Source organism: Terrapene carolina, unplaced genomic scaffold, assembly GCF_002925995.2.
Source record: "Terrapene carolina triunguis isolate 2854851 unplaced genomic scaffold, T_m_triunguis-2.0 Scaffold23, whole genome shotgun sequence".
NCBI classification, from domain to species: domain Eukaryota; kingdom Metazoa; phylum Chordata; order Testudines; family Emydidae; genus Terrapene; species Terrapene triunguis.
Window position 1 is genome coordinate 2,852,768 of NW_020664374.1, and position 13,091 is coordinate 2,865,858.

General features: G+C 41.3%; 1 protein-coding gene across 3 annotated transcripts in view; it reads right to left on the bottom strand.

Moving 5' to 3' along the window:
* LOC112110524 (cytoplasmic FMR1-interacting protein 1) overlaps positions 1 to 13,091 on the bottom strand; it is a 119,304-nt gene that overhangs the window by 88,759 nt on the left and 17,454 nt on the right. For all 3 annotated transcript variants that reach the window (XM_024205569.2, XM_024205568.2, XM_024205570.1), the window contains exon 2: positions 525 to 648. In XM_024205569.2, coding sequence (XP_024061337.1) covers positions 525 to 641 — 117 coding nt within the window. In that variant the 5' untranslated portion in view covers positions 642 to 648. The remainder of the gene's footprint in view (positions 1 to 524; positions 649 to 13,091) is intronic.

Consider the following 13,091-nt stretch of genomic DNA (forward strand, 5'->3'; position numbering starts at 1 on the left):
ACGAAAGTATCTTGTTAATTAAATGGAGGCTCTAGAATGTGTATTATGCTTTTATTTTATTTGTATCTAGTTGTTTGCAATTCTTCTACCGACTTGTTATTACCTGAACCTCTGTTCTTTGTTAAATAAACTTATATTTGTTTTCACTATAAACAAATTTCAGTGCTGTGAGTTAAGCAAAGCAGTAGCCTGAGGTGAAGCTGGTAAGCTGGGGGTACTGTTCCTTTGGGAACAGCAGACCCGGAAATTCTGTAAATGTCCAGTGGACGAGAGGTTGCATATTCCAGGGGGACGCTCAAAGAGTTCGGGGGTTGGCGTGTGCCCATCGCTAACCTGCAGAGGAACAGCAGAGCCTGCATAGGTTGAGAGGGGAGTGCTTGAGTTGGCCATGGCCGGTGGAGTCAGGGAGCTGATCTCTGGCAGCTTCAGACAATGCTTTCACACTAAGGGTAGATGGTAGTGAGGGGCCTCACAACCTGAGTACCTCTGAGGAGCATCACAGACTCATAATAGATACTCCTTACCTGGTAAAGCAGAGATGACGGAGGGGGTTCAATACATGGTTGTTGATCCGGCAATGGTAATTCTTCCAAGAGATCCACATTGGACAAGGCATCCTCTAAAGTAACCTGAGCAGCCATTTTGTCTCTGTGGGGGGGAAATTATGAAAAAAGGCTAATGTGAAGAGCAAAGGAACAATTTATTTCTGGTTGGGAAATGAACAACATCCCTCACACAGGCCCACTTAGCTAGAGACCACCCTAGAAGAGAGAGTGTCAAACTGAAACCTCGTTAGTTTCAATACGAGTTAAAAGGAGTTTCAGGTTCCACACCTGTCTGCATACTCCTGCCAATTTTTGTGGTTTTAAAATGTTTCTCTCTCCCCATCACAGTGTGACAGACCCACACAAACAACAGGGAAAACTGACTGACGATACAAGAGAAAAATAAAAACTAATTGAACAAAGTGTTGTCAAGGCAAGCAAACGAGAAAAATAGGGAAATCCTGTTTCCTGTAGTCTCTTTCAGTTATAGTAATTTGGGCAGAGTCTTCTAACTAGAGTAGGTATAAAATTTTTAGTTGACGAAGCCCCCTTACTGCCTTTTCCATGATTTTCCACATTTGCTACCACCAGCTCAACAATTGTGGAAGAATTAAATGTAGACATGGTGTCAGCAGCCACTAGCATTTTAAACACAATGGTATCTAGAGCTGCTCTGATTAGGATTAATGATGTTGGATTTAAAAACCTGAGGACCACATAGAGCCGTGTACACACCAACCCTCCCACAGTTGCTACTGCAAATGAATCTGAACCGTCGATAGCTATAATAGGAAATTTTATGGTGAAAAATTGCAGAGCACCTGTAGCATACTTCCATCATTACAGCACTACAGTATATTGGTTTAACGGGATGTTTTTGTATATAACTTTCAAACCAGACAAATAGATTGTACACATTAGGGTTAGTAGACAGCATGAAACCACTAGTTTACAAGACAGGACTGGCCCTTCCTCTAATCACAGTTTTTCTATTGTCTCTTTAAAAGTTGGAACAACTTTCAAAAGGCAAAATTAACACGTGCACCTTGCAAGAGACATCATCTGGTACTATCCATCAGGCTCAAAACACAGGGGTTCCATAGGGCTTCAATATATTTAGAGTAATAAAATATTATCAGTACTTAGCATTTATATAGGACCTTCTTCAGAGCACTACGGAACCCTTTGCCAAAATGCATTATTCCCATTTACAGAAAAGAAACGTGCACATTTACGTTTATTGACTTGCCAAAGGTCATAGTGAGTCAAGTGGCAGAGTCAGGAACAGAATCCAGATCTCATGACTCACAATTCTTTAACCACTAAACAACACTGCTTCCCTACTTTCCTTTGCATAAAACTGTACATTCCCCCAGCAGCAGCTATGGGGAGATTTCATCACAGCAAGCACTTCCCTTAAAAGAAAATAACTAGCTCGGCTGACACAATGAATCTACAGAGTAACCAGCTTTCTGTTTTCCGAGACTGATCTGGTGTCCTGAACAACAAGCTTGCAACCAGGGTTTTGTTCCACTGTGATTCCTTAGAATACCAGTGCACACCCCATTGCTGCTGTACAGTGAGCAGGGGATAGATTCATAAATTCCAAGGCCAGAAAAGACCACTGTGATCATCTAATCTGACCTCCTGTATAACTAGGGTTGCCAACCCTCCCGGTTTCGCTGGGAGTCTCATGGAATCGGGCCCTATCTCCTCGAGGCTACTGCAGCCAAACAGGGAGATTTTGGGCACTAACAGCTTGGCAGCACAGTGGGGCTAAGGCAGGCTTCCAGACTGCCCTCAGTCCATGCCACTCCCAAAAATGGCCGGCACTGTCCCTGCAGCCTCTGGGGGGGTTGGGAGTCAGGGAGTCACTGAGCGCTGCCCCTGCCCCGAGCACCGACTCTGCAGCTCCCATTGGCCAGGAACTGCAGTGCCTGTGGGTCAGCCCGCAGAGCTCCCTGGCCCCCCCAGCTAGAAGCTGCTGCCAGAGGGATGTGCCCGTCGCTTTCGGGAGTTGGCCGAGGTAAGCACCACCACCCTCGCCCCCTCCCAGTCTCCAACCCTCTCCCAGAGCCCGCATCCAAACTCCCTCCCAGAGCCCACACCCCGCACCTCCTCCTGCACCCCAACCCCCTGCCCCAGGCTCAGCCCAGAGCCCCCTCCCAGAGCCCACACCCCTCACCCCTCCTGCACCCCAACCTCCTGCCCCAGGCTCAGCCCAGAGCAGCTGCCTACACTCCGAATCCCTTGGCCCCACCCCCCAGCCCAGAGCCCGCACCCCCTCCCGCACCTCAAACCCCTACCCCAGCCCAGTGAAAGTGAGTGAGAGCAAGCGACAGATGGAGGGGGCTGGAGTGAGCAGGGGTGGGGCCTTGGGGAAGGACAGGGAAGGGGGCGGGGCAAAGTTGTTTGGGTTTGTGCCATTAGACAGTTGGCAACCCTATGTATAACACAGGCCATAGAACTTCCCCAGAATAATTCCTAGAGCATGTCTTTTAGAAAAATGCCCTATCTTGATTTTAAAAATTGTCAGTGATCCAGAAGCCACCACGACTCTTAGTAAATTGTTCCAATGGTTAATTAACCTCACTGTTAAAAAAACTATGCCTTATTTCTAGTCTGAATTTGTCTAGCGTCAACTTCCAGCCACTGGATTGTGTTATACCTTTCTCTGCTAGACTGAAGAGCTCACCATCAAATATTTGTTCCCCATGTAGATACTTACAGATTAATCAAGAACATATGCAGTAAAATAGTAGTGCATTCTGAAGCTACCATGCAACTGGCTCTCCCCCACCAGCCACCTTTAGACTGTTCCATCAGGAGAAGAAAAACATGCAAAAGTGATCCTGAACAAAACTCCTCCTTGGGCTGTCCCAGGTAAAAATTGCCCTGGCTCTACACGTTTGATCCAGTAGATCCCTGATCACCTGGTGAAAGATTCCTCATATGACTGGATCAGGTTTCTTTCCCCACACACACACACACACACACACCCCGTTTCTCTCCTTTACATGAACCCAGGAAAGAGAGTAATGTAGTGAAAATTTTGTGGTGAAAGCTTAAAGGATGTGAAACAAATAGAAAAGGTAAAACAGAAAGAGTGGGCTGGCAATCAACTTGTAAATACTGCTTTAGTTTGGAAGCGGAAGAATGAGGAGGATCAGATGAGAGACTGAAAAATGAAACAAATGTGTGTTACTCCTGGGGGAATTCTGCACCAAAAAATTAAAAATTCTGCACACAATATTTTTAAATTCTGCATATTTTATTTGTCGAAACAACATAGTATAATCACACCAGTTTCAATTATTTTGGTAATATATTTCAAAATACTTGTCAGCAAGTAGGTCTGTAACAATACAGACAACAAAAAAGATTCAGGAAATGTTACTCGGCTGGGGGTCCAACTGACAGCCCCACGTTGTCTGGCAGTCAGCCAGAGCCCCAGCCCTGAGCAGGACTGAAATTTGTTATTTCCACCAAAAGGAATTGTTTTGGTGGAAATCACAAATTCTGCGGGAAACATTAATTCTGCACAAACTCTTCACTGCACAGTGGCATAGAATTCCCCCAGGAATAAATGTGTGCATAGAACTTAGCAGTGATCTCATAAATACCTACTACTATTGGAAAGGTACAGCATGGAGAACATGGGTCTTTCACCGCTTAGGAATCACATTCAAACCCTAACTTAGGCCCAAAGCTAGCAGGTTTTAAAAACAATTTATTTGTTCACATCAAACTTACTGCACAATTTGCAGAGCCCTGCTAAAAAAAAAAAAAGGTGTAGGACTGGAACAACAGGTGAGTGTACTGGCAGAGCTGTACTGGGAAACTTGCACAACACCTGCCTATACCTAACTCAAGCTATTTCACCAGCACTAGGTTCATCCACAGAATTAAAATCTAAGGTAAGGCTAGAGTCTTACGGCTCAGTTAGCAACACTATCACCGAGTAGACCAATGCAGCTGAACAGTCATAAAACTCCGATTACTCAAGCAAAGTGAGAATGAAGATGTGCCGCATAAAGAGATCAAAATATAGATAAAGTCTCAAAATATAATTCCTGAAACTGCATTAAAAACTGTTTTGTCAGATCTACACTAGAAACAAAATTGTTTTCGATATCTGTTTAAGGGGAAGCCGTTGCTGGGAAAAATAAAATAAAGAAAAGTGTTGAGAGTAACAGTTCAGTTTCCTAGTACAAACCACCGTTAGATAGCTCTGAACCAAGAAAGGGCAGACTTTTGACATTTGTGGCCCAAGCACTTTAAAAAAAACCCTCAAAAAACCCCACATAAGTCCCCTTGATCCCCAGATGTTCTGTTTCAAATAGAACAGTCACATTCTTTCCAGCACTAATGGATTAAATTCTGTAAGACGCTCTCCTCTTTACTTCAATCTTCTATCTGCAGACTAAATATTTTAGATTGTTCGCTTTAATGAAATGTTCTCAAACGTTCATTTAAAAAAGTCCACCAAAGCACAAGCAAAGGAACTCCACCCCCCCGCCTCCAGTTCATCTTTCCATTCACTGAAATAGTGCATTGCAGAGAAAACTCTACTTGGGGGATATGCTAGGTAAAAGAAAAGCTTCCTGTTGCCCATTCAGAGTTTTGCTGGAGAAACACAGGAAAGCATGTTTTTCAAGACCTGGATTGCCTGATTCTGTGACAGCCTGTGCCTGGTGACTTCAGTTCTCCTGTTTGTCGCATACTGCTGCAATTTCAAACGTTCAACTGCTTTGGAGGTGACAAAATAAGAGTGCAAAATGGTATCAGAATGCTTTGTTCTGCTGATCTAGATACCTAATGGATTGTAATGCGACCATGAATTAAATATTTTTGTTCACCATTCTGTCTCAGGCTTTAACTCTCAGTAAGAGAATAAGATGTGGAAGAGGAACAGGCATCTTCCTGTTTAGTTTTGACAAGTTTGCAGATTCTGTGAAAGAAGATTCACACTTCCTTCCCATCAACAATTAATAAGCAAACTGAGCATCAGTATCTGGGTCTGACATGTAAACAGCTGACATAGGGCTCATCTACACAAATAATATTACCCGATCAGCAGATTGTTTTGTATAAAGTAAGTCCCCAGCCATGTTACAACATGTTGGTTTTACAAAAGGTAGATCATGCCAAACCAACCTGATCTCCTTCTTTGAGAAGGTAACAGATTTCTTAGACAAAGGAAACACAGTGGATCTAATTTACCTCGATTTCAGTAAGGCATTTGATACGGTTCCACATGGGGAATTATTAGCTAAATTGGAAAAGATGGGGATCAATATGAAAATTGAAAGATGGATAAGGAACCAGTTAAAGGGGAGACTACAGCGGGTCATGCTGAAAGGTGAACTGTCAGGCTGGAGGGAGGTTACTAGTGGAATTCCTCAGGGATCGGTTTTGGGACCAATCTTATTTAATCTTTTTATTACTGACCTTGGCACAAAAAGGGGGAATGTGCTAATAAAATTTGCAGATGACACAAAGCTGGGAGGTATTGCCAATACAGAGAAGGACCGGGATATCATACAGGAAGATATGGATGACCTTGTAAACTGGAGTAATAGTAATAGGATAAAATTTAATAGTGAAAAGTGCAAAGTCATGCATTTAGGGATTAATAACAAGAATTATTGTTATTAGTGTTATAAGCTGGGGACGCATCAGTTGGAAGTAACAGAGGAGGAGAAGGACCTCGGAGTATTGGTTGATCACAGGATGCCTATGAGTCGCCAATGTTATATGGCTGTGAAAAAAGCTAATGCCCTTAAAGTCTGTGACTCTATGTTTCTATGTTTTGGTCTTGTCCATGTAGATGAGCCAAAACTGTGTTTCAACCCAGGTATAGAATCATACCCTGGGCCCCCTGCATCCTGTGCAATAAGTTACAAAGTCTGGAAGGACAGTCTCGTCCCACTGAAAGGAAGGAGGTGTAGGTAGGGAACAGGTGAGGCTTCTGATATTCAGGAAGATGTGGGTGTTTGATTGTTATTAGCAAAGGGATAAATTGCCACTTTCCCTCTTCCCTATGGGTAGGTGCAGAGGTAATTACATTTGTGGAAGGGGAAGCTATTTTTCACCACAGTATTTTTGATAAAAACTACTTTCCCCACTGTATCCCTCCCCAATATTTGTCACTACATCCAGCACATACTGATGCCTTGTTTGCTTGTTAATTGTTGATGGGAAGGAAGTGTGATGTTTCCACTAAAAAGATAAACAGTAAAATAAGTTAAAGGTAGCCTAAAATTATTTTTTTCAAACTGGACTAAATGTCTTTAACAGGCTGGCAGTGTTTTCATGAAGCTAAGCACTGCCTCTTGTTAATGGATGTTGATCCTGCTGAGAGAAGGTTAAGTGGAATTTGACAATTCGCTGAAGCAGCTGGCTTATTATCCCACCTAGATATAAGGTAGATGGAAGTGGCTCTCAATTGAGAGAGAATCTAGGGTGTGATCTGTGCAGTCCTGATATAGAAACCTTAGGAGCAGCTTGGGAAGGCTGCTTGTATTGAACTTTGTTATTGTTAATTTATTTGTTAATAAATCCGCACCCCACACAGGGGAGGGGGCAGGCTCTGAATCTACATGGTGGACTTTGAGAGCAGGCTTTTCTTGTACTACTGACTCTGCAGGGCTCAAACTGGAAAGAGCAGGGGAGAGGTACACAGCAACACAGCTCTCACAAGCTGTCATTTTGCACTCAAGAATTTAAACTTTCATTTTAAAGTTACAAAAAAAATAACCCTCATGTTGTGAAAGAAATCTTCAAAATGTGAATGTGCCATTGCTTATGTAGGGATGCTTGCCTGAGCATGAAACAATGGCAGAGAGCTGCAAACAGCATTTGTTCATCTCAGTAAGGTGTTAGATCAGATTCTCAAAGATGTCATTTAGGTATTAAAACTGTTAATTATTTCACTGCTGATTAAAGCATATAAAAAGGAGAGGGAAGATCATATTATGAGGATCTGCACAGTCTGCTGTAAATGAAAATACCACCACTTATTTTCCACCTCCCTCTTCAAATCAAGGCGTCAAGCCCAAGTACCCTGGATAGAATTCAGCAGAGCATCTGAGCTCCACTGAGACTGAGGCAAGTCCAAAGAGCCGACCAGAGCATGCATGATCATATTTTGAAGGTCTGCACAACCTATTGTGAGTGGCATCCCATTTTGTCATCTCCAGCATGCACAGTTTAGCTTGTAAGCAGAGCTTGGAAGAACACACACATTCCCCCCCCCCCTCCCCCCCAATTCAAGTCCTAAACTAGATATAGAGAAGGAGACTAAAATCAGAGGTGAAATTATAATGTTTTAAAAGGGGTGTCTGATATTGCTATTTGGTTGTCACTATTTAAAGACCAACTATTGAATCAGTAGCCAAAATAGAGCCTTAGCTGGATTCTCAATACAGTTTAGCTGGTTTAAATCTACATACACAAGCTCCCTTACACTAGCATAACGGGCTCCAGCATGATATGACAGTGAATCTCCAAGTATTTTGAAGTGACAAACCATCTCTCAGTAGTTAAGGTTGTGACTAGCTGTTTACTAAGCACAATTTTGAAACCACCTTCTCATTCTGCCAAAACTACACCATTCCACCTAAAGCCTATTGTATGCATACAGCTGCCTAAGGATATTTTGGGGTGGATAGCAGGACATGACATTCATAGGATATGACTTTTTTTTTTTTTTAAATAAAAATCACCTATGTTTCACTTTTTTAAAAAAGGGCTGCTCCAAGAAACTTCAAAATTCGTTACATTCTTTTGTCCTCAGTGAGGCCTGGTGCTTTTTAATATTTCAGCTTATACGGTTGTTTAATTCCCCCACCCCCCCGAACCTCAAGTCCCCATATGCAAAATAATCTCTCTATCTGCAGACTCTACCGTTAGAATACCTTCACCAGAACTCAGTAACAAGAGAGGGCTCAGAATGGCATGTGGAGAACAGTATGAGAAGCTGTCAGAAGGAAAGGCATCATTCTGATATAATCCAAAGGTTTGGGAGCTAAGCTTATTGCCACAAGAAGTCTCCTAGCCTTCAGGCTCTCTCTACTTCAAATAGTAGGGACTCATCCATATCAAGTATCACACATCACTATTTTTAAGGTGTCTCAAAAAACTAAGGAAATTCCCAAACAAAAGATCTTAATTTACAACAATATTTTAGTCATTTAAAAAGCACACCTGAAACTCTGGAAATTCTGAGTTAAGCTTTAAAAGAAGCATAAATCAGAAAGCCAACCATTTAGATCACTATAGTGCAAACAACCTACAGGTCAGGAAGTCCACAAATATTTAAAAGGGGTGCCAATGCAAATATAATCTTCTGGGGAAATACCACATTAGTCCACCTGGATAGCTACAGAATTGCATTAATTGCTACTGTCAGTGCTCAGAAGGAAGGATTGGAAACTCTCACTCACTGTAGGCCAGATAGAGTTTACAATGCAGCCTACAGCCTGTCCTGCTGCCCCTGGAGAAGCCGAAGATGGAGACTGTGACTTACTGAGTTGCCCTCTCTCTCTCTCTACTGTTCTGAGGAAGGAGTAAACTACAACATGTATTGTATGCTCCCCAACATGCCAATATAACTTCATTGCTAGGCATATTGCGGGGGTAGGCGGGGAGAGTCCAGTCTGCCAACATGCACAAGAGGGAACAGTAGGTCTGCAAAGCTTGCTTCCCACCACGTGCAGGAAGTGGTGGCATGGTATAAGAATAGCAGCATACTCATCTACTACTTTGCATAGCCACACAGGACAGGGCATGAGCTGGCTCTTTATAAGCAAGGCTTTAAAACTGACAGAGACCCAGAATGAAGAAATATGCATTGATAATGCACAAGGATGATGTGAACTCTGCCTCAGTAAACGTAAATGTTTTGAGTTCCTTGAACACCACTTGTACATATTACACTTTACATCAAACCAGAAGAGCCTCAACAATTTTGATTTGAAATAAAAATTAATTTTGTAACCCAAACAAAAGAAAAGTTTTATTGTATTAGGTCACCTGCAAATTTTCAACATGAGTTCCAAAAAATTCATCCAAAATACTGTGCTTGAATATGAACTAATAATATATATTAAAAAAATTTCTTTACAACATTACTTTGTATTTTGTGGAGGAGGAAAATGAGCGTTAGAGAGTTTAAATGTCATAAAATCAAAATTTTACATGCCCAGAAACATTTCTTTCACCATTCTGCTACAAATTGGACAGCATTTTTAAAACCAGCCTGCAAGCATTTATTCGTGTTCTTTTGTTCAAAATAATTTAAAGAAATCAGTCTGCTTTTTAGAGAGTGTTTCCTGTAGGGTTAGTGTTGTGTATTTGGTTGTCGTGGTAATAGAACCCTTGTGTTGCTATGGCAACTGAGTTAGATTATTAGGGGATAGCCCAGCCAGGGCTGGCTGTTGGTTAGTCTTGAGTGTGGAAATAAATGGCTGCTACAAGGTTTACAGTTCTCTGTGTCTCCAGTGATTTCTTCCTAACACTGTTGCCCCCAAGGATATAACAGTTAGTTTTCCTCTCTCCTGACATTGAGGAAAAGTGTCTCAATCTCACCTGAATCAGAGTAACCTCAGACTGAATGCATATACCAAAATTATAATGACGTTACATTCAATTAATTCAAATGTAAATCTGCAAGGTATTTTTTAAAACAGTAATATCAAAGCTCACCAAGTTCCGGGGTAGGATGTAAAATAAGGGAGGTGCTGATGAGACTGGGAGGGAGATGCTTACTCCTTATGCATTTGCTAAGTAGATATGCACTTAAGCCAATGTTTAAATGCTCTGCTGAATTTTGGGGCCTAAAAGCCCAAGGGCCCAACCCTGCTCTCATTGAAGTCATTGGGAATGTTGCCATTAACTTCCCTGGGAATAGGCTCGGTCGAGGTAGCAGAGACATTTGAGTTTATAGGAGAGAATAAATTTTAATTTTCTGCCAGCACAACAGTTTCAAACTTCTTCTATTCCATTTGCTCATTGTTTTTTTGTTTATATATTTTTTTTACTAGCTTGTAAGAAACAAACCAGTTAAAGTATTTTCTATGAAGAATTAAAGGAACTTTGCATCATCCCACATGATGTTCCTTATCAGAGAAAATGGTTAAAAACCATAAGTCTTTGACTGATCACATAGGTCCTTGTAAGACAACAGCTACCAAAAGTTAATTTTTTTTCCAGCAAAAGTGTAGTAGGGAGCTAATATTAAATCCAATGTTCTTCCATGCAGTGGATTCTAGGATTTCTCTCAATTTTTCCCAATGAAAGAGGTTACTATAGCTCTATTTCAATTTAAAAGAAGCCAGTTTAATGTGAACAAACGTCTTACGTCAATTTAGATTAAACAGAATATGATTTAATAAAAAAAATCTCTCTCATTGATTGTTTCCAAAGTATTTCACAAAACAGTAAAATATTTTTCTGGTTGGTCAGACATTGTAGGCCAAATCCTGCAGCGATTATGTTTTCATATACAATTCTCTCTCTCTCAGTGCCTTGGATGACAGAAGGTTTTATTGAAAGAGGAATATTCTGATGAGTTCTTTTTGTGATTTGAGCCTTTCTTTGTTTCTGAGCAACAGATGTGCATAATTTGAAGCAGCAAGGAAAAAATGCTTTCATGTCATTCACCAGTTTAGCTGATTAAAAACAAAAAACTAGAGAGCAAGCAGCAGCTGACAGGGCCTTTATGCAGCAGACTTGATACACAGTCAAGCCTTTTAAAAAGATAAGTTTACAATCATAGATTAAAACAAAAAAGACCAAAAAAAAGACTGATTACGCCTGCCTGGTAGCCTGGCAACAACCAAAAGAACTGTCACATGATGGAAATAATTAGCATGGTATCAGGCTAGGGAGGGGCTGCACTGTTCAACCTCCCTGGCTGCTGATTGGAGCAGAATGACCTAGCGCTGGAGGAAACTTGGGTAAGTGATGTAACAAGCAGGTACAAATCTGAGGGGAGAGTGAACCACATGTGGAAAATACTGGGGGAGGGAAGTGGCAGCTCCAGAATGACATGCAAAATCAAGTGCTGAGTGCCTAACCACACTTGATTTTGTTTTTAATGAAAAATGCTTCACCTGGCTGTCAATCAGCTTTCTATATATTGTGGGTAAAACCACATATCCTCTTAAGAGTGTGTGTTACACTACTGAAAACAATGTGGTTAACAACACCAATAAACCCCCATTTGTTTTCAAACTCGTATTGGGTCAGAAAAATCTGCACCAGACTAACCACACATATCTGTTGACATTTTTATTATTAGCAACACATGGAACAGCCATACTGCCTTGGGCTCTAAGGGCGAGGCAATGTCAGTTATTTTGGTGGGAGACTAAAGGACCATTTAAGTGACCCAGAAGTGGTGTTAGCGATTCAATACTGCTCTTTTCTCTCCAGTCAGTATTGAGCCAATAACCCAGCATGGTATTAGGTGGCCACTGTGCTGCTAGAACTGATGTCACTTAGCTGAGGGGGCAAACTTATGTAACTGACCATTTGTGTGGTCCAAAGAGCCAATCAACACTTGTTGCAACAGTAATGGTGTTAAGCTCTGTCTATCATTCTCCTTGCAGCTCCAACTGCATATAATATTCTTCTTCACTTCCTATCCAGAACTGTGGCGAGCTGCTGAACAACTATTTTCCACCCCACAGATGGCTGCATTTCAGTAAAGGATGAGTGAGCGCTATAAAACACTCTGGGATCCTTCAGGATGCAAAGTCCTATAAAAAATGTAAATTTGTCCATGTTGGAAGCACTGTCTGGTAGGTAGAGAATAAGAGGTTTGGTTTTATTTAGAATAGTTGTCATTATAAGTTGAGTAAAAAAATTAAAATGTCCATTTAACAATTAAAAATGAATGTATGCACCACAGACTTACACTGCAGAAAATATAAAGGGACAAAGATTAAGATTTATCTTGCATAATCCAAAGGTGTAACCTGTACATTCCTTATATAGCTTTATGTGCCAAAATATAAATCACAGTAATAGTGAAATTCTCAGCTGTTTTGGAATGACGCAACACACTCTGAAGTCAGCAGCTGTCTCCAGAATCAATATGGTCAGAAGCCAATTCTCATACAAATAATTCTATATTATTCAGAGAACTCCTAGGAGAAGTCTTAATCCCAGTGATCCTTGCTACAATAGCTTCCTTACTACCAAGTTTAGAAATTTTCACAGAAAGGCAATCCCAGTCTCACACTAACGCTCCACTGCAACCCCTGGACAAATCATGACCTCTGTGCCTCAGTTTTCCAGTTTATGAAATGGAAATACTAATGCTTTTCTACCAGAAAGTGCTGCTGTGAGGATTACTATTTATAATACTTTGTAGCCAAAGCTGTCCTAAGTACAATTGCACAGCAATTTCTGTACTACATTAGCTACAGCAAAGGTTCCAAACTTATGGGGAGCAGTCCCATAGGGGATACCAGACCATCTCTACAGGATCACATTGTTCTCCCTTGGGAAATTACTGATCTAGCTTCACCCTTACGT